Raw genomic sequence first — 27,218 nt, 5'->3', positions numbered from 1 at the left:
CGACAAGGGAACCCCAATCAGTACCACCACCCCCTTATTTCAGCCCTCAGCATCTAAACATGAAGTGAAGCTTACACATTGGCTCAAACACAAACACTGCTTTAGTGTCTTTCCCATTCTTCTTGTGTATCTCATTCTCTCTATTGTCCTCAATCCTCTCAATATTCACACAGATTTCCTCCAGCATCAGCCAAGGATTTATTTTTTTTCGAGTCGTTGTCCGCGCATCAGTAGCTCAGGGGGGTGGTTGGGGGGGAGAGGGAGGAAAAGACGAAAGAATAACCAAATCAGCAGCACCAGCCTCCCTTCTCCACTCATCATCATCCGATCGCGTTTCCTTTGCCCGCCTTATCACTGGTTTGTGATGCTACACTGTTTCCACTAACAGAAAAAGGCGCCCTGCAAATCAGCCATCACAATTGTATCATTGTCTCAGTTTCGTTTATTCTTGAAGGTTTTGGGGGGCTCAATTGTGGATCTTTTCCTAAAACAAAAACAAAAAAAAAACAAAAAAGGATTCTATTACTCTTCTTATGGAAATGTTCATTTTGACGAGGCAAAATGGGAGTGAGTGATTCTGAAAGAAGTGGAGTCTTTCCATCTATGTTGTTGGGACGTGTGCTAGTGTGCTAGAGAGATAGCCACAGCTTTGGAGTGGAAGGTAAGGTTGCCGATGGGGTCATTTACCATTCATACTTGAAAGGATGGTTCCAGTTGAGTCTGATGATTGGAATTCCCGGCAGAAGAGGCTGCAGTTGCTGAGGAAAACATAGAACATAACACTGGACATCTCTCTGCCTTCAGTTGCCCTCTGCAGTTAAAAAGTTAGAGAAGTCTCGGTGGGTTTTTTGTGTGTGAGGGATCTCCTTCATTGTAAGTAATATCCAGAATGTGAAAACATAAGCTTTGTGTGTGATCAATGTAATTACATGGGATGGGGGGGACGACGACTCTTCAGTGCTTGAGGGGTATGCAACGCATTACAGACACCCCTGAATTAAAGGGGGTTAATAGGAAGTTGAGATAAGGGAAATCTAGGAGTACTTTTATAAGAATAATAATCTAATAGTGGAGTGATGGCGCCGTCTATGTTTCTGCTAAAATACAGCGTCACCTAGAAAAAACCCCAACTATTTTGGAATATCCTAACTAAAATGCCTGTTTGTTTTCTTTAGGTGTGCTATTTACGGACACATTGTGAAATATTCAATCTGTCTGAGAAACGGCATTTAAATGTGTTTAAAGAGACGCGCTCGGATTGTTAGATCTTCTCCTGATCCTCTGGGGTATAATTAAATAGTATCTAGGAATAGTTTTAAAACGCAGGAGAATGATTTTGTGGTGGAAATATTGGTAAACGTTTTACTGATTGCAACATCTGTAAGTGTAATCCCCTTTGACATGCCTCGAATATAGAACAGACGAAGAAAACTTCTAATTGTTCCATGCTGTTCTTTAACATGATGAAATCCATGAGTTTTGTGATTGATTCTATCATTTAGACACTGTCACATTGGCTTCCAACGCCTACACTATCCTGAATGACACCGCAGAACTGCATTGCATGCAAACTACTGTTACAGGGAAAAAAAAATACAAGAGATCTGTTGTCTTCTATGATTTTCTACATGCATTATTCCATTCTTGATTTTATTGATACGATCTGGCCTATTTCTGAAATATAGATTGCTTTATCATCTCTGATGGCATTGACACGTTTTATGTTCTTATGGAAATCTGGTGTTCTCTGTAAGCCTGACAGGCAGCTGTAATATCATTTGGAAATCCCAGCCTCCAAAGGTTGTTCTTCCTTTCCCATTCCAATGATAATATTTTCAGATTGCCCCTATAGCCCTGGTTTAAAGCTTTGTACCTTAACACCCATGCCCCCACCATTCTTGATCATTGGTATGCGTGAGTAGATAAAGAGCCTTTGCATTTTACCTATGAGGACATGGCCACAGAAAAAGATCCAAACTCAATAACTGTATGTCTATTTGCAGAGGGAGAGTGAAGGAAACTGGCAAGTTTAAAAAAAAAATAACTTTGCAGCAATTCTGTCAGCTCAGATCCGTAGTCAAAAAGCGTGGGGGGCAATCTGTTTTTCAGAGATAAACAACTTGTCGCTGATTGCATTTGAAAACCTTCAAGTTATTTTCTTGGACATCAGCAAAGTGAGGTAAATATAACAAAGCTTCAATGACAATATACTTATCGTATATCTGAAGAAACTAGAGCAGAGCAGGCGACATTTGTATGCAGTTTTCGATGGAGGGAAATGAATGCAACATGGCTTTGACTATGGAAGTGCACATCTGCAAAAACACATAAAGCTATGTCATAACAATATGTTCAGGAGTAATTACCTGCTTGATTCCTACATAAATGCCTAACTTTGGGGTGTTTAAACATTCCTTGCATTAGCATTTCTCCAGTGCAGAGCAATTAATGCACAGATACACTCATTAGTCTTTATCCCAAGAGGTTATAGCATTTTACATGGCATTTTCCTGGGTTCATTTCTGGAGCTGAGTAAAAAAAAAGAACGTTTACACGCAGACAGTCATCAGTGTGCATTTATTAACACCCAAGAAAAAGGATTACGTGTATTTTACACAATGCATTTATATGGACCTAAGACATGTCCAGGGAATACATGGGGGTTCTTATCTGTAGCAAGTGTTTTGTGACAAGGACATTTTATATATACCAAACAGGAATACCTGGCCGCTGCTTTGTGGACTGGAATATACCCTGCACTAAAATACATGTTCTTATTGAAGCTCTTTTAGAAAAAAAAAAAAAAAAACCTTGTAAATAAAAAAAAGTGTTATGTTCCTATACAAAACACTGTATGGCATTAGGATATACATCAGATTATGACTTTGCCATCAAGGCTGTCCATTTATTATTCACACAGAGATAACCTCAACGTTAACAAAAGTAATGTTTTATGAAATATTATTTTAGGGTTTTAAGGGGAAGTGAGGTTTTACTGGCCACATGGTGGCACTGTGTGCACACGGTGAACAATTCCCATGCGTTGAAATATAATAAAAAAAATATATATATACTCGCCCTTCTTTTTGAAAAGGTTTATTTTTTAAGCTAGCTGGGATCTTGAAAACAGCTGTCTAGAATATTGTCAGGAGCCTTGTTTTTCAAATGCTTGCAGAATTCTACTTGCATTTTGATTTTTATTTCGTTTTCTACAGGCCAAATGACATAGGATGAAGGCTGTTCGTAATTTGTTGATTTATATATTTTCCACCTATCTACTGGTTATGTTTGGATTGAATTCTGCCCAAGACTTCTGGTGCTCAACGTTGGTGAAAGGGGTCATTTATGGATCGTATTCGATAAGTGAGATGTTCCCCAAAAACTTTACGAACTGCACTTGGACGTTGGAAAACCCAGATCCCACCAAATATAGCATCTACCTGAAATTTTCCAAAAAGGATTTCAGCTGCTCCAACTTTTCCCTGCTGGCTTATCAGTTTGATCATTTCTCCTATGAGAAGATACAGGATCTGTTGAGAAATAACAACTCGATAATGCAGCTGTGCGATTCAAAGAATGCCTTTGTGTTTCTACACTATGATAAAAATTTCATCCAGCTTCGCCGGATCTACCCAATTGATTTCACTGGATTACACAAAAGGGAAGAAGACCCCAAATCCTTTTTGGAGTTTCTGGTGTTGAATAAGGTGAGCCCCAGCCAGTTTGGTTGCCACGTCTTGTGCACTTGGTTGGAGAACTGCTTGAAATTGGAAAATGGGAAAACCGAGCTATGTGGGATCATGTATACAAAATGCACCTGCCCCCAGCATTTAGGGGAGTGGGGGATAGACGACCAGTCCTTGGTATCCCTAAACAATGTGATCTTACCCTTGAATGAGCAGACCGAAGGCTGTCTGACCCAGGAGCTGCAAACCACCCAGGTCTGCAACCTCTCAAAGGAAGCAAAACGCCCACCCAAAGAAGGTAGGTGTCACCTTTTATCACCCTACTACAAAACCCATCCAGCCCCCAACACCACGGGCTTCAACAAAAATGACACAGGCTACTAAATGTGAATAAGGCACTCTAAGAGTTGTGTTGTCATGTGTTAAACCAGCCCGTCCACACCGATGTATGTGAAGCACTCAAGTTAAATTGTAGGCATTCCTCAATTGTGTACTCCAAAACAATTACATATAAAGAACTCCTATTACCTGTAGATTCAATCCCCCACATACTTAAATGCAGTGGTCGATATATGAAGATGCTGTGACACTAAGTACATAAATATACTTCCCATCATTTGTCAAAAACATGGACCTGTTTTGAAAGGCATTCTTCCCCCCATACAGAATGATGCGCTGCTATAATCGAGCACACCACCATTACATGTGCATGGCACTTGCACCATTGTCTACACATGGAAATAAAGCACTTACTGATTAGTATTAAGACTCTCCCCGCACACAACCGCAGGGAAATAAGGCAACCAAGGAGTTGTAGGGACCATTATTACATACATCGACCCCTCCGCCTTCTTACAACCCATCTGAACTGGTTCGATAGTTTTCTAACCAAGGCATGTGCCCCCCCCCCCCCCCCCCCCCCATGAAAGTTAATCGCAAACCGAATACCTTCAGTATACCAACATATGACATTTCTATTCACTTAAGGGGGTGGGCAGGGTAACCACATACACTGCGCTCACACCTCTTGTGTTTTACTAGGTGAGAAATGTGTATCAAAGGAACAATCCAGTTATGAAGTCTTTTTTTTAAGTATTTATAATAAATGTAAATGTCACAGGCGTATCTGCAACATGGAGACAGGACATTCATTTTGGAGTTGGGAGCTTTGCACCTTAGATTTTCTCCTATATACTGTAGTTAGTATATGTCAGTTGAACCTTGGTCGTTGCAGAACATTGGTTTGCAGTGGTATGAAGGGCACTCTGACAGCTTGGGGAATAATGCCCTTAATATAATACTCTGGGTATTTGCATATTCATCATACCATACGTGTAACTATTGTAAAAGGCTCACACCACCATGACAACCGTTTCTGCCATTAACCCTTTTGCTACCAGGGGGGGCAATGTGTCGCTGGTCCGACCGGCAGCAAAGGGGTTAAGCAGCGTTGTTCACCCACAGGCTCCCACTAAAGAAAACAGAGGGAGCAGCTGAGTTTATTGCAGATGGAGGGGTGCGTCACAGCAGTGACGTCAACTGCACATCTCTAAACATGGCGGCTGTGCCTTGCTGTGTAGATAGGGGAGGGGAAGGGGGGAGTTTCCCGCCAATATTACATTTCACGGCTGGGGGAGAGTGGGTAGTTTTTTTTTATGTAGCTATTCACACTGTCATAGAGTACGTCCTCGCTGGAATAGCACCACATTTCTCCATTAATTGCTGCGGTTATTTGTCAGCTATGTCATTATAAATAATTGGCTCTTTAACCTCCCCATTGGGAGGCTCAGGCAGATCTTTGCCTCTTCTTTACATGACTGATCATCCCACATAACTGCAGAAACCCAAATGAATCTGAAATGGCCCCTTCATATCAGTTAACTATTACTCCAGAAGGTTTAAAGGCCACCTGACATTACCCAACTGTACATTGTGTTTATTAGCACAGATTTTTTTTTTTTTTTAATGATTCTTGTTTTTTTTTTTTGTGCAAACTATCTGCTTATAAGCACTGCTCTGTCTGTAAAGGGGCAGGTTTCTGGCAAGCTGTGATCAGAGCTACTTATTTGTTGAAATTCGCATTACTGGTTATGTAAAGGCTGTGCACTATTGTTAATAAAATGAGGTATTGGTGGCCTGTTACTTAGAACTGAAATTGTGATTCAAAGTGAGCATTTTATTCATATTATGGCTAGTAAATTATCCTGAAATGTAGACAGACATCATATATGCCTCTATACAAGCAATAGCGTGAAACACAAATAACAGGTCTGAATAAAAGGTTGGGTACCTTCTATTGAATGACTGTGACCAGTCTAAGTCCGAACAATTAGATGATGTAAATTAAGAAAAATAAGTGATCTGACAAACGCTCCCCATCTTTTATTGCAATCCAAATAACACTATTGCAACTAAGATTTTTAAAAAATCACTAAGGCCAATTAGTGTCATTCTGAACAAGAAAACTACAAAAGTGCCATAGTTAAACTTGGATAATAAGACTTCATGAAACTTCTTGAAAGCTCTAAAGACAAATGAAAGATTTTTTATTTATGGAATATAATTATATGGTAAGTGCTACTAGTTAGGACATTTCACTAAGGGTATCACAAATACATTACATTAAGCCATGCATATTTGGAGGCATACAGTACATTAAAAGGGATTTCAGTTTCCTCTACTGAATATGTTAACATTGATATTTCTAATGATATTGGAAGAATTACTTTGCAATTGATTCATGGAAACTACATTACAGACTGCAATAGAGGCTGAAGAATACACAGTTGCTGATCCAGAAAAAGGCATATGCCAGAAATCACATTACTGGTAGATATTAGGCTGAGAAATGCTACTATAGCCCAACAAGTGCGCGCTCATCAGAAACAAGCTTGAGCATATGTCTACCCATTAAAATTCATAGTGTGCAGTATTCCCTTTACATGACATTTAACCATAAAACCAATAACTAATCTTGTGCATGTGATTTAAATAATAGTTCTGACTGAAATGTACCCAGTTTGTTTTCTATGTTATCTTCCAAATAAAAGAAGCTTTTATTCATGTTGCAAGTAAATGTGGAAATGTCCAGAATACAGTATGTGCTTAAAAAGAAAACAGATTGCAGAATAGATGAATGCTTGTCTGCCATCTTCAATGCAGATTAACCTTTTTTTAGACCAACACAATGCTGCAAATAAATACAAAGCAAAGCTGATCTGCTAATACAGTAAAAGCCAAATTAGAAATGTTTTTCTAGCAAGATATCAATCTGAAATCACATTCACATAGCTGTTTATCACAAACGTGAAGAGAAACCCTCAGATTTTGCACCATATGTTATTGTGGAAGAATATATATTCATTTATTTAATATCCTAGCTCTTAAACAATTAAAGTGTTATTGGCCATTTGTATCTGAAAATAATCAGATAAAGTAATAAAGTAACTTTGCCACATATACTTTGAAATATAGGTAAATTACACATACATTCTGAATGAAGGGTGGGTTTGAGATCCTTGAGATCCTATTTTACATACAGTATGATGAAGACAGAAATTGACTGTAGAATTTTTTCATGGTATACATGAAACAGTCTTAAATGTAAATGTGCTATAATATACGCCATTGCCAACTTGGGTATGTGCTATGTATGGACAGAAAACATTGTATTAGAGGACCAACACAAATATAGAATTTTAAACTAGAGGAATTCCTCTATATTATTTTGATTTTAGTGAGGTCACAAAGCTAGCAAAAACTACCTCAGAATATATATAATCTGTTTTAATTTCTGTTATGCTATACTGCGCATGATGAGGTATATATATATATATAATATCTTTTATGAATGTACATAGTATCCACATTGAATACTAATACTCAGTAAGATGCTAAATAGATTAAATGCTTCATGGTTTCCATAGGTATGAAATTTCTATAGAGTAAAACTGATATTCTAGATTACAGTACATAAACATTTACATGGGCTCAAACAAACAAGTCTCTCGTCCAGTGTTCCAAGCAAGCACACACAAAGTACTTAGAAGGCTTTTTCGTGAGAAAGGATGTTTATTTCTTTACATGCTCAAAGCTTTTTTATTTTATTTATCAACCCATGAACACGACCTGAGCACGAAGAGCAGGGACTAGGGACTGTTTTAGGTTTACCCAGATGGGTTCCATGAAAGAAAAGAAAAATGATGTTTATTATGAAAACTTTTAATAAAAACATAAATATTTTTTTTTTAATAAAGGAAGTGTGTTTCAATAGTCAAGTAGTGCAGTCTTAGCAAGCTGACAAGCAAGCTATATAAGAGTAATGTCATCTCTAAACATGTGATAATAAAATATCTATAGTTAATTGCCAATATGATATATTCCTTGTTTTAGGAATTCTTTTAAAGATAATGCTAAATACTGTAAATGGATGGTGCTTCTGGGATTGTTTATTTCCCTGTTCTATGAATATCAATTGATTAGTACTACAGCTGCATATTTCCGCATTAAATTACGAGAACCTGTTTAACATTAACTAACATTTGGAATTCATCAAAAAGCGGTGCTCCTTATATATCCCTAGTATATATTGTATATCACCACACATTCTTACTCGCCATACTTTGTTCAAATGAATCTATTAAAGTCACAAAAACGTTATTTGCATTCCCACATACCCATATATAAAGAATGACCTTTTATATTTCTGTGGGATATATCTGTAAGGGTATAACATCACTAAGGTTTTTTTGTTTGCTCTCCTCTTGATCAAAATACTGCAAATGTAAATATAGGATAAGTATCTGTCGTCTAAATCTAGCATAGGTTGAACTTGGTGGACATGTCTTTTTTCAACCGCAACTTCTATGTAACTATGTAATATTAATCCTCATGTGCACAATGTGATTACAAGCAGCAAAAACAACTAATGATTGACAGATGCTAATATTACCCTGAATTTGACAAAAAAGAAATGAAGCACCTAACTCTCAAGATTATTTCGAGCTGAACATAGGAAATGAGCATACTTATTCTTAATGCCATATTGTGCATTAAGTGCATTTTGTTTAATCTCTTAGCATTTCAAATCTAAAGTAAAATTTCCAACCTACATCTTGCATCATCACCATGGCAACCTCACGTTCTGGATATTGGCAGTCAACTTTAAAAACCCAATAACTTAAATAATAAGGTTCCCATTGTAGGAGAAATCAAAAGAGGCTGTTCGAACTAATTAGAAATGAAGGCTTTGCGCAGTATTCAACAACATTTTTATCACTGTTGAACTGTTCATTCAAAGCCACAGTCCCATTTTTGTTACAAAATGTTTTAGGGATCGACTGAATGTTTCGCTATTCATATTTATCACACATTGGTAGATTCTGTGGAATTTGTATTTGTGATTTTGCTGTTTGTCGTCTATATTTGCAAGCTATTAAACATATCTTAAACTATGAAACATACATTAACATGTTAAACAATGTATGTCATGTTTATTTATTGCAAATCCAACACATTATTACAAAGTTACACTGTCAAAAATATGCAACATTTTTTGTCAATTCTATTCATCTTCACTTGTGTGTTTCTTTGGGAACAACTAAATTAGAGAGGGGTCTGTTGATTTTTCACCTTGAGTTACATAACCCTACATACACATCAAGCTAAAAAAAAAAACATCTTAGTTCACTGCTTACAGATGTAGCAAATTTCATCGCACCCACTGATAACACAACATAGCACATAATATCACAGAATATCCCACCAAATCTGAAGCCAGCAGGAGCAATAACCTTTGCTACATCTGTATGTTAAATGTCCTAATTTCCTGCATTTGTTTCCGTAACCGTTTTTCCGTTCGCCATGTTTTACACAATACAAAACAGATTCAAGTATTTCTTTGGGTTTAAGTTTTTTTTTTTTTTGTAAGAGTAGATTAAACTTTATTTTGTGACAATGGTCCATCATAGTCACACAGAGTACACAGTGGAGAGGTTTTTGTCATGCTACAATTTGTCAGCCAGAGATAGCAAGTAACATATGTAAATAATTTATCTGCATAAGGTCAATCCTTCCTTACCATTATAGTGTGTCGGTGTATTGATATGTCAAAGTGTTTGTATTGTACAGAATGTTTTAAATAATACAATCATGGCAAGAACATAGACAGATGTAACCAAGATTATTGCACTGGCTCATAACCCAGCATATCGTATTATAATGCAGCATATCACAGATTCTCCATCAGATTGATTGGAAGTGATAACGGATAATATCACAGAATATCGCACCATAACGTGCGAGTGGGTGCCATGACCTTGGCATCTGTACATTATGCAAAGTAAGACTTATTCTGTAACATCTTAATTAAGTTGGCATTTGCTCCTGTTTTAATAAAAACAATGACTGTAGCAGTAAAGATATTTCCTACATAAACTCACGAGTTGTTACTGGCTGGTCCATATACAGTATATTGTTATTTTTGTAAGAATGGATTTGCAACTCCTACAATATATGAGCTACAATACACTTACATTGGGGGAAAAAATAGATTCTTTAAAACCCGTGCTTTCACACTTTACTAATTGATCACAACTTCAGGTGCATGCTAGTTAGACACTTTTAGCATAGTAACCTTGTTCACAATACATTTAAGGTGCTAAGCATAATATTTTTTTATAACCTGAAATGTGTGAACTAATAGAATTAATTAAATTTACAATGCACTTAGTTTTTTTCAGAAATTGGTAGTGGTCTATCAAAAAAAGAAGTGTTCTATCTGCCAGGTGACTTTAATAAATATCCCCCTAATCTCTCTACCATAACATATTTACAGTTTGCATATCATAGCATAGGGCAGGGGTGCGCAAACCAGGGGGCGCAACATTCTCTGGCCGGAGCGCAGGGGTGACAGCGGCCCCGCACACTTGCCAGAGGTATTTAAATTAAATGCCGGAGAAGCGGTGAAGGCCTCTGTAACTCTCGCTTACCATGGTTCAGATGTCTTCTGGTGATGCGTCGCCATGGCAACGCAGCGGCAAATGACGCCGCAGGGTCATGTGACATCACGTTGCTATGGCAACGTGACATCATGACACCAGAATATCAGAGCCACGGTAAGGAGGGGGGGGAAGGGGCGCGAAGAAAGGGGGAGAATGCACTCGCCTGCATAGGGTATAACCTATTTGCCTATCAAAAGAAATATATATATTAAAGCTGTTAACAACATTAATTTCATTGCTCACTAACAGCCCTAAGAGGCACCTCCTCATCAGAAATCAAGACTGTAAGTAAAAAAGGTACAACCCCACATTATTTAATAATCGTTTTCCTTCCTTATAAACGAAGCTAACCATAAAAGCAAATATTTGGCTTCTCTTGTTTCTCTGGAAATGTAAAACAAATTGGATTTATCAGGGGCCGGTGCTTTTTAATCACGGGCCATATTTATTAAAGGGTTTAAAGCTTCATTTGAATGGGAGTTAGGTCATGCTAAAGTACAGCAGTACCCTTTAGTGAATATGGGCCCAGGTGTTTTCTTTACCTTTAACCCACTTTGTCTTTAACAGAGAGATCAGGTGACACAGTGACATCAGATAAAAGGGAGTAGCCAGAGCAAAAAAAAAAATCCCACCCAAGTCTCAGCTCACCATGTTTAAAAAAACAGCTATTAAAAAGGATCAGTACACGCTGGTTCTAGAAGGGATTGCTCGTTCTTTTTTGGAGATACCTATGAGCAGAGAGATTTTGTTTTCTTTATTCTTATATATTAATGATATATACATTGACTAAACAAGACTGTACAAGGTCATTACAAGAGCAAGTCCTATTGACACAAATGGAAACAAAACCTGTGTCACTACCCAGAAGAGCTTTCAATCTAATCAGTGTATATAAATGGTATCTGTCTAACAGAGTAAGTGGGAGTAATCAATGAGATGCCGTTGTTGTAGGATGAGTTTGTTATTGACAACCAAAGAAGATGGAGAAAGTGCAACATATGAATACACAGTTGGGAGAATGGGTACAACATGGCAGGAAGGTCTAATGATGGGATTTATCTATGTGGTTGAGTTTTGAAAATAGGAACAGTGGAAGCCTGGTGAATAGAGATTTGTTTTCCAGTTTATTCCCCATATCTGAAAGGTGCATTGCACTTTATAACATTGGAGTTTTAATTTAAGTGAACATAGCAGCCATGTCTTTACTAGTTTAAATGGTTATTCAAAGGAGTATTTAGTGGAACAAATACTAAAATTCCCAACTAGGTGGAAAGCATGGGGTCTCCAGAGCTGAACAGTATTAATTTTAGATCCGGGGACCTACTGCTCCCCAAGATACATAGCTCATAAATTGCCTGGTTCTTCATGCAGGTTTGAAAGAGATGCAGATAGATAGGAATCCAGGATAGTTGACCTTAAACCACCAAATGGATTACTCTGGAGGCTACAGTACCAGGGCACATTCAGAGGAAAGTATCTGAGGAAGCCGAGTGTCACCGGAGCTGCAATTGATGTGCCTTAGCTCTGGAGACCCAGTACGTTGAAAATCACAACAGGAAATATCATATATTACTAATAGATACTAATGTTTTTAAAGGATAATCTATGGCATCATACCTAGGGCCAGATGCACCAAGCTCCATTTAATGAGGGCAAAAAAAAGTTAGTTTCCTTAAATTAGTAAAAGACATTATTTTGTTTGAGTTTAACATATACTGTATCTACAAAGGTAAATTGCATGAAAAAACAACGGTGTTGTTTAACTCATTAACTTACACTTAACATCAAGGTAAAATTAGCTCAACTTCGCGTTAACTTTAAGTAACATGACTTGCATTAAGCCTGTTTGAGAGAGAAATAGCGAACATCTCTCTCTCTAGGTAAAACGGAACACTCCCTGCATTACCATGAACAGCCTTTAGTGGATATGTGATTTTAGGGTGGATCCCTTTTTTGGATATCATTAGCACTAACAGCAGGAAAATTTGAACCGTTCATTATTTCAAGGAGTATCTTTAGTGGATAACAGTTATGAATAACCTGATGTTAATTTAAGTTAAATAGCCTAATGGAGTTTAGTACATCTGGCTCCAATGAGGGAAGGATTCTGCAGTCTTTTTAAAGTTGGTGCAATCACGGCACAACTGTAAAGAAGTTTATAAAGCACGAATGTAGCAATTTTGTGTTCTTAAAAAAACTAAATGTTTCTACACTTTTATTCTTTTTAAAATAGGACACTGCTGAACAATTTTAACAGGATAAATGTAAAAGCAATTTGTACATAAAATGTTTTGTGGGACAAGCTAAATGTATCTTCACCTTCAAGTATTGGCTTTACACTTTAATTCAATTATATGGGAATAGCTAAAGGTTGTACCAAGGCCTATTGGAGGGTGAATACCTTTGATGTTTGAAGGACGATGGCTATTGAGCTGCATATAAACGGTTCATGGATTTTGTTGCTATTATATTGTTTTAAAGGGGCAATCTATCTAGGACCAGAGTAAAATAATTGCTATGGTATACGGATTAAATGTAGATGATTGAGACCACTAAAAACAAAGGGGAAATTTTATTTTTTTTTAATTATTTTCGAAATGTTTAGTGCCTCCATAGTCACCAAATGGTTTTGGTGTCTTTACAATCCCAAATTAAACTCTTGAGCTAAAATTGTTTGTCAAATTTTTCTGTATTTTCAGTATGCCGTCATCATTACCCAGGAGATCAAACAGAAAAACATTCCATTTAGAATTTCACATTTTTGAAGCAAATAGAAATATATAAAAAATAGAATAAAGCGCAAACAAATATAAATGGGATCGCGAACAAATTCGAATGCTGCCCAAACACCTGCGGTCTCCAAACCGCAAAATAGACTAAACAAAAAAAAAAACAAGTGTTCATGGCACAGGTGAATAAGTGAATAGTGCAGTATTAATGTGCAAAAAACCCAGTGAATAAATAAACACTGATATCACATATGCTGCAGCTCCTGGGACAGGATCTTCTCAGGTAAATGCTTCTGAATAACCTCATATGTAGAAGGAAACACAAATGCATATAGTATATAGCATTAACGTTTTACTTGGTATAACAAACCACACAGGGGGGAAAGGGACAACTCACACTTTCCCAGCAGGAAAAGGGCAGAGTGACTATGGTAGAAATTCATTAACCCCGTTGATGTCTGTAGCTACCAAGGTATACCACATGCATCGTGCAATTGGGGTCTCATGACTAGCGGGCTACTAAGGGTTAATATATTTTTTACATTTTTAATATGTTATGTTTTATCACCATGTTGGTTTAGGTTATCAGCCTATTAATATAATGACCATATACATAGGCAAGAAAGGCCCAACGCCACCCTGGGGTAGGTGATAAAAAATGGTGTTACTTTTTAGCCAGGTACCAATAAAGAAAATAACTTGATGATTGGCTTCAACATGAGTAAAACATTTTGATGCTGGCCCTGATATTTTTAGCGGCAATGGTAAAAATTGGGTTATATTTAGCGGTAACAAGTTGATGACCTTTCACATTAAAATTAACAAATTTGGGGGGAATATTACCTTTATTTTGGTACATCACAGTTTGATGGATCTAGGTCTAAATGTGATGTATTTTTCAAAGCAAGGAATTACCTTGAATAGTTGTTAAAAGAAAAAAGTTATTTAATCTATTAGTTAATATTTTGGAGAATATTTTTAAGTCAGAGTTTATTAAAGAAATTAGTCTGTAGTTCTTACAGTCTGTAGGGTCTTTTCCATCTTTATGGATTAGTGTTATGGTTGCCTGGAGCATACTGTTGGGAAATTGGGAGTCTATTAGTATAGAGTTGAACATATTTAATAGTACTGGGGCGAGGATATTAGAGAATTTTTTATAGTATAAGTTCGAGAAGCCATCGGGTTCCGGAGCCTTAGCCGGTTTGAGATCTTTAATAACCCTGAGAACTTCTTCGAGTGTGAAATTTTGGGCTAATTTGTCTTTATCGTCTGGAGTAATTGTGGGGAGATTAGCTGAATCTCTGGTTCATCCGGACCAGGTGGGATTTATCCCTGGAAGACAATTTGTGGACAATACCAGACGCATTATTGAGTTGGTGTCATTAGCTACCAAAAATAAAATACCATCGATGGTCCTGAGCCTTGACGCAGAAAAGGCGTTTGACCGAATCGATTGGAAATACATGTCTAAAACATTGCAGGCATTTGGAGTGAAAGGCCCTTTCCTTAGAGCCATCGAGTCTTTATACACTACACCATCGGCAAAAATATACTCCCAAGGTTTCTCCTCTGAGACTTTTCCTATAAAAAATGGAACCAGACAGGGATGTCCCTTATCTCCACTGCTATTCGCCCTCTGTATGGAGCCACTAGCTGCAAACATAAGAAACAACCCAAATGTAACAGGAGTTCAGGTGAAGAGTCAGATATACAAAATCGCACTTTATGCAGATGATGTGATCCTTACAATAACCAAACCTCAAACTTCACTTCCAAATTTATACTCCACTCTGTCTTCTTTTAAGGATCTCTCAGGTTTCAAAATCAATAGTAACAAATCTGAGGCACTAAATATAAATCTGCCTAAAGATCAAATTAAATTGATTGCTTTAAACTTTGATTTTAAATGGCAAATGAATACGATCAAATACCTAGGGATATTTATCACAAATAATTATAGTTCTCTCTATAGGGAGAATTATCCAAAGATCTTAAGAGCTCTTAAGTCTGATATTGGGAAGTGGTCCGGCCATGCTATATCATGGATAGGCAGAATACACAGTTTAAAAATGAACATATTGCCCCGTCTTCTGTATCCTGTCCAAACTCTACCCATTCCATTGGTATTGGAGGAAATTAAAACTCTACAGTCTATTATAAACAAATTTATCTGGAAAAATAAATCACCAAGAATTGGTAAGAAAATCTTAAATATACCAAACAAGACAGGAGGGCTGGGACTACCATGCCTTATGTCCTATTACAAAGCAACCCAAACAAGCCAACTAATACTATGGCACTCTAATCCAGTCCACAGACGCTGGGTATCATTGGAAACGGATTTAGTTGCCCCAGTCGAATTAAGTAATCTTCTATGGTCCCCAGTGTGAAAGAGACCCAAAATACTCAAATCCAGCCAAATTATAGCCCACTCACTCAAATTGGCAAATCGACACTTCCTTACAACACGGAATACACTTATGACACCACTATATGATAACCCAGAATTTGGTCCAGGAATAGGCCGTAATAGGTTTATAGACTGGAAAATAGCAGGTATCACAAGATTAAAAGATGTAGGTTCAGAAGGATTTCCCAGACCATTTGAATATTTCCACAAAGAAAAGGCTATCCCAAACAATCAGTTCCTCCAATACCTTCAATTGAAAGCCTTTTATAATAAAATCCGACCCCCCGAATTGCTAACTAGATTTGAGTCACTTTGTCTAGCAGATAGTAACACATCTGGACTGATATCTAAAATGTATGGATACTTTGTTAGCACTCCTCCACAAATGAATCAAAAACTGAAATATATGCTACAATGGGAGGATGACCTGGTGGAGGTATTAGACATGGAAGACTGGAATGATATTTTTCAAAAGGTTGCCACATCATCAATGTGTATCACAATCAGAGAAAATGCCTATAAAGTTATGATGAGGTGGTATTTAACCCCCATGAGACTAGCTAAATTCATCCCAGAGTACCCAACTATATGTCCGAAAGGATGTGGAGCACAAGCCACATTTATACATATGTGGTGGGGATGCCCATTCATAGCAGCTTATTGGCTGGAAATCAAAATGTGGTCACAAAGGTTTTTCGGTTTGGACCTACCAATGGATTCCTGGTTATTTCTTTTAAACAAACCATATTACCGCCTCACGAGACATGAAAATAAATTACTGTGCCACATATCTTCAGCCGCAAGACACGAATTAGCGGCATATGGATACAAACAATTATTCCCTCAATTCCCAAAGTTAAAAATAAAGTCTGGCAGATTTGCTACATGGAAAAACTGGTTAGTCTTAATAACGACACCTACACTGATTTTCAGAAGGTATGGTTACCTTGGATTCTGAGTGAAAATCAACCAGAAATTAATACCCACTTAATTTTGTTGTAATAAAAAAAAAAAAAAAATTGATATTTATATTAACTGTGTGATAGAATATTTTAAGAAGTCTTTTTAGGTAAAATTGTAAATGAATGTGAACTTTCTCCCATCTCTATTTTATGTACCCTTCCCTCCCCCCCATTTTTTATTTTCTTCATTCCCCCCTATCCCTAATTTTTTTTAATAAAAATTAAGTTTAAAAAAAAAAAAAAAGAAAAAAGTTATTTTTGTCTGTTATGGAAAACTAATTATTCAAAATGCAAATAAGATGTATTTAGCAAGTTGGACAAATCAAACATTAGTCATATAGAGCATACACAATATAAGAAGGTATAGAATTGCAGAACACATTTATTTGAATGGACTATGACTTGCCTTACGGCTTAGTGCCACTTAGTACATAGAACATTTTGGGGGATAGTAATTAACGTCTTCCTGCTGTAAGACTAGAGCACAAGATTCACCTGCTTTATTCAAACTAAAAAATCCAATGTCTTCCTATGGGATTTTTTTTTAAATATATAATTCTCATGTATTTGTTTTGCTTCAGTTTTGCCCCCTTTTTGTAGCTGACACTTTGATACATACCACCCTGTGTGCTTTGTTTACGGTTAGTATATAAATGTTGAGTATGGATTTAACCCACTGGAAAGTTATGACAAAGGAAAATAATAACCAATTAAAACTAACAGTTTACAATCTCATTAATCCATAGATTATCGAAGCTGTAGAATTACATCTGATTTATATGTTGTCACTACCTAAATATGCACATATATAACTTTAAACTGCAAACAGATAGATTCCTAACAATAATGGGCAATACATAAATAAATATTTGGTAAAATATTTAGCCACTGTTCTGAGTCAGAAAAACAAGAGCCTAAAGGGAACTTCTAAAAAAAGCAAACAATCGATCATTGCCTTGTACAAAGTTTAGCAATGGTGTTGGCTCGCAAGGCATACAAACCATACAGGCATACCCCGCATTAACGTACGCAATGGGACCGGAGCATGTATGTAAAGCGAAAATGTACTTAAAGTGAAGCACTACTTTTCCCCACTTATCGATGCATGCACTGTACTGCAATCATCCTATACATGCATACCTGATGTAAATAAGGCATTTGTAACAGGCTCTATAGTCTCCCCGTTTGCGCACAGCTTCGGTACAGGTAGGTAGCCATTCAGGACGTGCTGACAGACGCATGCGTGAGCTGCCGTTTGCCTATTGGGCGATATGTACTTACTCGCGAGAGTACTTAAAGTGAGTGTCCTTAAACTGGGGTATGCCTGTACACAGGTCTAACAGGTAGAAACAATTGATTTAGATACAGTAATAGGCTTAAAGACCAAGACCAAAATCTACCAAGATCTACTTTTTCGGCATGAGGAGTTTGTCTTTACTGTATATCACAAGATTGTTCACATTGTGATCAGAAAAGAAAGGGATCTTATTATTTGATTTGTTTATGGGCAAGTGCTACATTTGGCAATTATAGAGACTGTAAATTCAATGACATTGGTCTGGAGAAGTGACCAGAAATGTAACCTGGTGATTAATTTAAATTATTTATATGTGTTAAAATACTGTGTATTTTTCCTTCTGAAATAGAAAAATACTTTAATACCCCTAACTCTTGGTATATCTTTAACATTAAAGCTACATGATGTTAATGGGGATTTAGCTGACAGTAGGCTGGTAGCCTAAAACTCTTTTTTCTGTTTGAAGTTCTTGCCAATAATACATGCTAATTTCAGTATAATCCTGTTGGTAACATTAACTGTACATAAAGTGTGCATTCAGTTATCAAAACTTCAAATAATCCTATGCATATATTGTAAATTTGCCATGGTGTTTTTTTTTCATTATGTGCTTCACACTCATATACAATTACCATAGAAATATATGGATTTATTTTGCATGACATTTGCATAGTGTTTAATGTGGTTGGCACAAGTTTATAAGAGCACTAAGATTAGATCCAGTATGTGTGGCAAATTTTGAAAATGAGATCTCATTTAAAGATTGTTTTGTAGTGTTGGAAAGCTACTATATACTGTAAGGTAAAATGAAAGCAAACATGGCACATCTGTTATGAAAGACTAGCAAAATCATGGCAAAAGAGTATTTATTGAATATGTAGTAGAGTCTGCTACTTGTGTATTTTTCTGTTCTTATGTAGATTTGAGGTAGGTTTTGATAGCTTTTAATGGAACCAACATGGGAGGTCTTCATAGATTAAATTGTAGTCTACAGAGTTTTCAAAGCCTCACAGGTTAGTTCTTAGGCATGGGTCCCGTTGCATCCGGCGGAACGCACAGCCGCGTGCATGTCACTCACCAGACCTGAGTTTCTCCCGAGCCAGCCCCAGTCCCTCCTCGCTGCAAGGCTCGCTGCGCACTGTGACGCGTCAGCTAGCAGGGGATACACGAGGATCGTGATCCCAAGCGGCGACGCGTCACGTGGCCTCGCAGTGAGCCAATGAGGAGGGGAGCTGTCTGGAGCTACGAGAGGGAAGTCTGTGCAGCTGTGCATAGCCCCCCCCCTCCTCTGGTGCCCGTTTCACAGGCTGCCCCTGCTACGGGAGGGGGGCAGGGGGGCTCCGGAAGTGAGAGAGTGCGAGGGGCTCGGGGAGTTAGAGAGGGACCGACGAGGAGGGGGGACAGCACGAGAGCCCTCCGCTCAAACCACGCCCCCCCCCACTCCAGCTCCCGCTCCCTACAGACTGCAGGTAGCGGTAAATTGCCTCTCAGCACGCCGCCTGCATGCAGTGCGGGCGCGGAGACTGAGGCAACGGGGCCACAGCCTATAAGTGGTATCAAGATGGAAGAGAGCTATAACTAGAAAGCTCTGTACCCTATTAACTATCAATTCATTTACAGTGTGAAGGGCTCTCATGTTGGCCCCATAAAATGTATCAAAACCTACAACAGATCTACACTTTTCCAGAACAAACAAGGCTATTGGAATTTTGAACTCTATATTTAAGTGTGTGAAAGCAAAAATGTAACAATTAAAACTAAAACCAACAAAATAAAAGATGTAGGAAATCAGAGAAGAAAAAGGGGGAATTCAGCAAAATAATCCATGAGACGAAGTGTTGATTAAATGAAAAGAGTAAATGTTTGATCCTGAGTTCAGTGTATATATTAAAATGAATGCTAAACATATGATTTTCACCTCTACAGTATTGCCAACATGTCTTACTTAAAGTATTGACCAAATAATTTGTACTGGTGGGCATCATTTTGTTAGTTGTTATATCACCAGCTAAAATGAGGGGTGACGAAGTTGAGACATTAGGGGGTCGGACGTAACAGCATTAGGGTCAAAGCAGCCATTTTGTTTAACTATTTTTAGTCCGCCATCTTGTCTTTGTGAGTTTTAATGTCATCTTTCTATGTGAAGAAATCTGTGTGAAAGAGAGAATGAAATGTTTTCGCTCCTAGCTGACTTTGTTGATCTTTCCTCATCCAATCAGCTTTCAAATTGAAAGTGTAAACAGGCCAGATATTATGAGAAGCATGTAAGATAAGCTCAGATTCTTACAGGGAAAATGATTCTCATACAATGTGCCAAGTGGCAGAACTGACATCACATTTAACCCCATAATGATTTTTAGCTTACATACAGTTATTCAGTATTATTAGGTATTACAAAATGACATCAGCTTTAGTATTGTTATGTATTACAAAATGAGGTAATATTTAGTGACGTGTAGGCCCCCCCATAAAGGAGTGGAGCTTTAGGTTTTAGGGTATAAATATATGGCATACCGTGTTATCTGGGGGAGAACTTTTTGTTTTGAAGCTGTCTCCGCTGTGTGCACCTGAAATAAACTCATTTGATAACTGAATCTTTGTTGTAACATTTTTACAGCTTTTACAGGGGTTTTTTCCAAACACAAGTATATTTCTGTACTTTAAGTGTGTATAGCGCTACATAATTGCTTCTAAAATGTATCTGCCTAACTTTAATGTTGTTGACATTCTTCCAGTGGTCATTGTTCTCATAACTGACAATAAATGTCCCTGACGTCTTGTTATTATTCAGCATGTCTGTTGTTTTCGGTCATATTTTTACTTGCAGTTTTAAGTTGTTGAATGTCAGCATACAGTATAATGATAGATTCTATTGTAACACTGTACATTTTTTTTCTTCCACTCCCTTTTTGAGGTCTTCCCTATCCAAAATGTCAAGGAATCTTAATGTTAATGATGCTGTTAAGGGTCTTTAGTAGTGGTGTATGGGGAAATGAGGCAACATAGCAAAAGTAAAGAATAAAACCAAATTAAAAAAACAGGCATTTTGTTAAATGTACATTGCATATACTAGAAAGATTTCACAAGTATCTGAAACCAAAATACAAACAGAATATATGTGTGGTAATGTTCAAATAAATTCTGAACACATTTATATTTATACTAATTCACCTATCTGAAGATGTAGTTGAAATACCCTACATTTAATAATAAAAATATTTACAAGAGATAAGTAAATTTGATGTCAGAAAGTTGAACAGTATTTTTATAAGACAGATAAACTTTATGATAAGGAATATTTTACATGAAAAGGCTTAGTATAAGAGAGCTATCAACATAATTTAAATTGAATGCTTAAGGACAACCCAATAACAAACTGAAAGTCGTAAAAAGCTCTTCAAATTGTTATTACTTTGAGCAGTTTTAAGTAATACCACATTAAATTTAAACATTAATCTACATTAAACTTGATCTGGGCCTTTTAGCATGGAGTAAAATTGAATTATATTTGCCAACCAGTCCTGAGCAGGTCTGATAGAATGTTGCTGTATGTCTGCTTCGGAAGCATAACATTTATTTTTTCTGTATTTGGTTTTGCCGATGATGTTATAGTATCATCATTAGAACTAGATATTCAAGTATATAGTTTTGATTGCAGTGTTCATTATTTTAAAAGTGTTTCAATTGGTATTTTCCAATTTCTGCAGTATTCTAGAATGAGACTACAAGCCACCAAATTTGAGAGGTTCTCATTATGTAAATTTCTACAGCACGGTATGTAAAGGGCCAAAGCAATTTAGAAAAAACACTTTAAGAACAGATCTAAAAGTTTTCATGTGGACCTGTCAGAGTAATTTTTTCAAAGTATAATGTTTGCTAGCTAATTTGAAATCGCAAGTGCTGTGATATAATTTATAGAAAAGGTACACCATACTACCCTCCTCCGAATGTAATTCTGATTGCCAGAGAGTTTTTATTATCTTTGCAGTGGTAATGGAGTAAGCAGTTTATATGTAAATGAGCAGCAACAAAAGGGTCTTGCAACTATAATTGACCCAAACATAGCAAGACAAAATAAGTGAGTGCAAGATAGAGGGTTAATTCTGTGACAGGATTCATCAAAGTTCTAGAGCAAATGTCATAAGAAGTTAATATTAACTGAACACTGACCCTATTAAGTGAATTGTATTTAAAATAATGGCGATCATTTTCAATATGTTATTTAGTGATTATTTCAGACAATATAGGGTTAAAAATGTACTAAATATGTTTCTACCAGGTTTGGATAGAGGTGGAATAACTGCTGGTTCATTAAATTGCCATGAATAAAAACTATTAGAAATTCATACCTTGTTTCAAATTATCAGGTATGCATTTAAAAAAAGAAAAAGTTACAAATGCATTGAATCTTGAGCCCCAGTTAGTTAAAAGTGATGCACGCTGTTTGCATGTTTTAATGGTCTCAGTAAATCTTTTGATAAAAAGCCACAGTCAAAAAAATAATGCAATAATTGATTTTCCTGTATTTAATAGATCATCTTTCATGTTTGAGAAGTTGCTCCTGGTTGGAGCCGCATAGATAGAAAATCCATTAGTGTTTTTGCATTCTATCCATAGGTCACCAAGCCTGCTTCCTTTAGCTCAATGTCACGTCATGCAGTGGTTAAAGGTGCAATACATTTGTTATGGGGGTTATTTATCAAGCTCTGTCATAGGTAAAGGAACATCTTCCCTTTAAGTCAATGGGAGTTAATACACATCCGGGTGCATTAACCCTTAACAGAGCTTGATGAATCTGGGAGTATGGAAAGTTATTGTCTCATTATGACTTCTGAATGAAGTAATTGTCAATCAAGTGTTTCATCTGTCTTTAGCCCACCCTGTTTCTGTAGAGGGCCAATAGCGACAAGGAGGGAGGAGACATGGGGAGGGGGCTTTTGCTATGCAAATTCCTGTTCATTTAGAGGAAATGAAACCCATGCCACAGTTTACAAATTAATTAACAAAACTAATTTTAAAAGTATATTATTTCTTGTAAAACAGGTATTGATTGACTGTAGCTCCTTCAACATTTCACTAATTGATTCAGCCATTGAATTACTGCATCTTTAACATGCAGACAATGATTCTGATTAGTGACATGAAAAAAACTACACAGGATGTCTGACTTTTAACTTCCTATACATTTTTACATTAATTCTCTAGAACTTTCCCCTAATTCAGAGGTGCGCAAATTTCCTGCGCTGTGCCCTTTCTGCCTGCTCTCCCCCTGGGTCACGCTCCCCCTTACTTATAATGCAGCGTCAAAAGACGCCGCGGGGTCACGAGACATCACGTGACCACTTATGCCACGTTTCCATGGCGATGAGCGTCAAATGACTCCACGGGTTCATATGATGTCACTTCACATGCCCCCTTGACGTCATTTGAGCCCGTCACCATGGAGACACATGGACCGAAGCCTGCTAAGTAAGTTTACAGAGGCCTCGCGCTGAAGGGCGCGTGGCCTCTGTACCCACCGCGTGCCCCAAAAAAACTCTCATGCCCTCCCGGTTTGTGCACTCCTGACCTAACTTGTTACTAGTAATCCATACTCCGCTATGCTTTTTAGCAAAAGTATTGAATACTTTGATTTCAAAATCTATATATAAAATATCATTTCTAAATGTGCTTTCGAGAGATTGGGATTAAAGGCATTAGTAGAAATATTTAATCCATCACTAACCATAATTAAAATACATTTATATCTTATCACTGATTTCTAATACTAATCCCACTGTATAAATAAGATTACAATATAAATGTGTTTCTTGCAATTTTATCTTTTTATTATTATCTTATCTTATTATTATCTTATCTTATTATTATCTCAACAAACCTTTTGTTTTGACTGTTTTTTTAATATTTTTTAATTGATATTGTTTTTTTTTATTTCTACAGGAACAGAGACTTACACATACTTAAGTTTTTATTTTGATTTGACTCTTCCTTCTTGGCATATCAATTTATAGTAACATTGTACTGTACTGAACTGGTCCCTTGAATACAACCCAACACATGGGGATTATATTTCAAACGTTCATCTTTAAATTAAACTCGATCAATGCATGTTTAAAAAAATGTTTCTACACATAATGAAGAATTGTGCAGAGTTAATTCCCAATAACACAAAGTGCAAGAAGCTCTTTATACAACTCTTACCTATATACACATAACCAACCTCATTTCAGTATTTATTTTACACTTTACTGGTTTCTTTATCAATAAAGGTCTCTAATTACCAAGGCAATTGTTGTGTAATGTTGAGGCAAAAAATTATTCCAGAACTGTATTAAATAATCCTATTGCTTTTAGTGATTTTTTCTTTTGACATGTGGGCCATTTTTGGTATAGATTTGTTCGATCTTTGCCTTGATATATAGGGGGTGTCATTTACGACACACCTGTGAGCATGTGATCTGCATATGGGACAAAGGGTTAATAGACAGCTCTCTAGCTGGCCCACTTCTCACCTACCGCAAAGGCCTGTCAAATGAACACTGTCTCCAGTCACTCTGTCCCAAAATACCATCCGTCACAGACAGCACACTTGTGACCACGTGACTTAGATATGCAATGTATATGTGTAAATACACACGGCTACTATAGGCAACTCACCTTTCTCCTACACAAGGTACTTTCAATTAGTTAATATTTACCCTTTGCTCGGTGGCAATCTTCTCGCTGCCACCACTAAAGGTAAAATATATTAGAAAAAAAAACAAAGCCTCTGGTCTCTGTTTATTAGCAAAAAACTATGCACACAAAAATCTGTTGTAGCAAATTGTGTCCGAAAATGTAAGTTACTCTCTACAAAGCGCACAACAGTTCATGCAGAGCCCAAAGCATTACTTTTAAAGATTGTAATAAATGCAGAACAGTTTCTTAAAATAAAGGGATACAACATACGTAACAATTCCTATACTTTACCATGTCATAGCCTTTTCTCAGACAGGTCACTGGTGTAAGAAAGATGAAAACTTGTGTATGATCCCAAAAATCACCTCTTGTTGAATTCTAACTCACAATTAAAAAGTATTTGGACTTATTGCACTCATCTCCTTGAAACGATTACAAATATGTAAACGTTATACTTGAGAATAGGTGTCAGGTTAAGGATTTCATAGTTCATATCTTTTTAATGGTATGGTTAGTCATGCCCCTTGGCACTCTGTAGAACCCTTCCAGGACTGACAGAAGAGCCATAATTTAATCCCATCTCAGGCAAAACAAAAGTTCTTATCTCTTGATTCAATCAACCCCCTGGTCAAGGGTTTTACAGGCCATAAAAAAACTTCCTATGTTTAAGTCAAACTGTAACCACCTTAACCCCTGAAGTACCAGATTTATTAAAATGCATAATATTCCCCCCCATTTCTATCACAGAAGGGTTATGTATCAATGTCTCCTGGCTGCAATAGTGGGACAAAACTGGAGCAAAACTACTGCATCAGGTTTATCAGATGAAAAGGTCCCATAGGAATGAAGGGTATTTTTTCCCTCAATAAATATGGTGCACTTGTTTGCCTTAAGACATTAGATACCGGACAGTTTACCACCAAATATGTCGTTGCTGCACTTCCATGTATAGTATATCATACAAGATGTTGCTTCATAAGCCTATTTTTCTGGTTTCTCTTGGTTTATCTATTGAATGTAAACATATGAAGATGTACAAACTACCATTTGTAAAAACAAATTGCTTAATAAACTTTAAAAATAGTAAATTGTAAACAATATCTTTATAGAACGCATATACTATTTAGCATATACTACTAATATTTGTTTTGCTGTTAACCTTTTTGTTATGTAGTAAAACACTAATATGGTTATTTGTGTCATTAGAGAAACCAAATGTGGCAACTACCATCAATCAGTATTTATTTCTATTGTTCAGACCTTATCCTTTCAAAACTGACAGTCAAATAAGATACTACTGATGTTATCAGGATGTTGTGGTACTGTAGCTTTCAGTAAGTGTGCATATGTTCACTTAGTTGACAGTCAGTTTAAATGTGTGTTGTTTAAATATAGCATATCAATTTATTGTGGAGAGTGGAGAAAGACCATTTCTGTTGACCTCATAAATGAATACGCCAGTAAACAGAAAAGACGAAACATAGGGGTATATTGGTCACTATTAAGTTATCTTATGCATACCAAAAGGCCAATACAAGTTTTTACCAAATACTTTGACAATAATTAGCTTTTATACTGTATCTCCAAATGTAATTTAGGACTCTGGCCCAGCAGTGCTTATAACACCATACCAAAAGATACACTTGGCAAAGTGACGTCACCAAAACCAAATTCCTAACAATGTACTGTATGCTAATATACTGTATTCTAAAAACAGACACAGCTAAATAGATATATACAGTATAATAAACTAAACATCCCATGGGTCTCTCTACATGTTATAAAGTCAGATTAAAAATTCATATTAAAAGTTTCAAGATATTTATCCTCATTGTAGATGTAAAGTCCTGATAAAGTCAATTATGAATGTAATAGTCCGCACAAGACAGGCATGTTGAAGATGTGCTACATGGTGTTTGCTCATCTCAAAAAGGTTGGGGCATTCACCAATCTGACATGTCCCTTTCTCAGAAGATTTTTTGATACCACAAACCACAGTGTTTTTCTTTATACCTGATAAAGCGGCCATTTATCTCAAACCCACAACTTGTTTGTACTCCTCTCATAGGGATCATGGATGAGCCTTTAAATGATGGCATGTTGTGCTGAAAAGCCATGCTAGTTTCCTCTTTCTGTGCAATAGGGTGCCAGGCCACTCCAGTTATTACGTTTAAACCTTGAAAATGTATTAATTTGTGCTCTCGATTTAACCTGAATTATTTATGCACTGAATTCTGTAGCTTCTCACGCCTGAGTTGGATCTTCCGAGAAGTAAAATGACCCGCGGAAATACTGTATATAATTTAGTAGAATACAAATTGTGATGCCTAATATTTAAGAAATAAGGAAGATTAGATTTGCATTAAGAATGTATTTTGTGTTTTAAAAGTAGACAATAACCCTTACTGTAAAGGTTATCATCTGAAGAATGCTACTGTGAAAAACCTTCCCCAAT

The 27,218-nt window shown here is 36.7% G+C and overlaps 1 protein-coding gene across 13 annotated transcripts in view; it reads left to right on the top strand.

The window, feature by feature from the left end:
• The first annotated feature begins 279 nt into the window (after positions 1-279).
• ADGRB3 (adhesion G protein-coupled receptor B3) overlaps positions 280-27,218 on the top strand; it is an 892,370-nt gene continuing 865,431 nt past the window's right edge. For 9 of the 13 annotated variants that reach the window (XM_075598097.1, XM_075598094.1, XM_075598096.1 and 6 more), the window contains exons 1-3: positions 280-873; positions 2,004-2,179; positions 3,216-3,984. In XM_075598097.1, coding sequence (XP_075454212.1) covers positions 3,231-3,984 — 754 coding nt within the window. In that variant the 5' untranslated portion in view covers positions 280-873; positions 2,004-2,179; positions 3,216-3,230. The remainder of the gene's footprint in view (positions 874-2,003; positions 2,180-3,215; positions 3,985-27,218) is intronic. The other 4 variants (XM_075598088.1, XM_075598086.1, XM_075598089.1 and 1 more) reach the window with 4 other exon arrangements.

This window comes from Ascaphus truei, chromosome 4 (assembly GCF_040206685.1).
Source record: "Ascaphus truei isolate aAscTru1 chromosome 4, aAscTru1.hap1, whole genome shotgun sequence".
NCBI classification, from domain to species: domain Eukaryota; kingdom Metazoa; phylum Chordata; class Amphibia; order Anura; family Ascaphidae; genus Ascaphus; species Ascaphus truei.
Note: the sequence above shows the minus strand (reverse complement) of the source record. Positions and strands in the feature narration are given on the sequence as shown.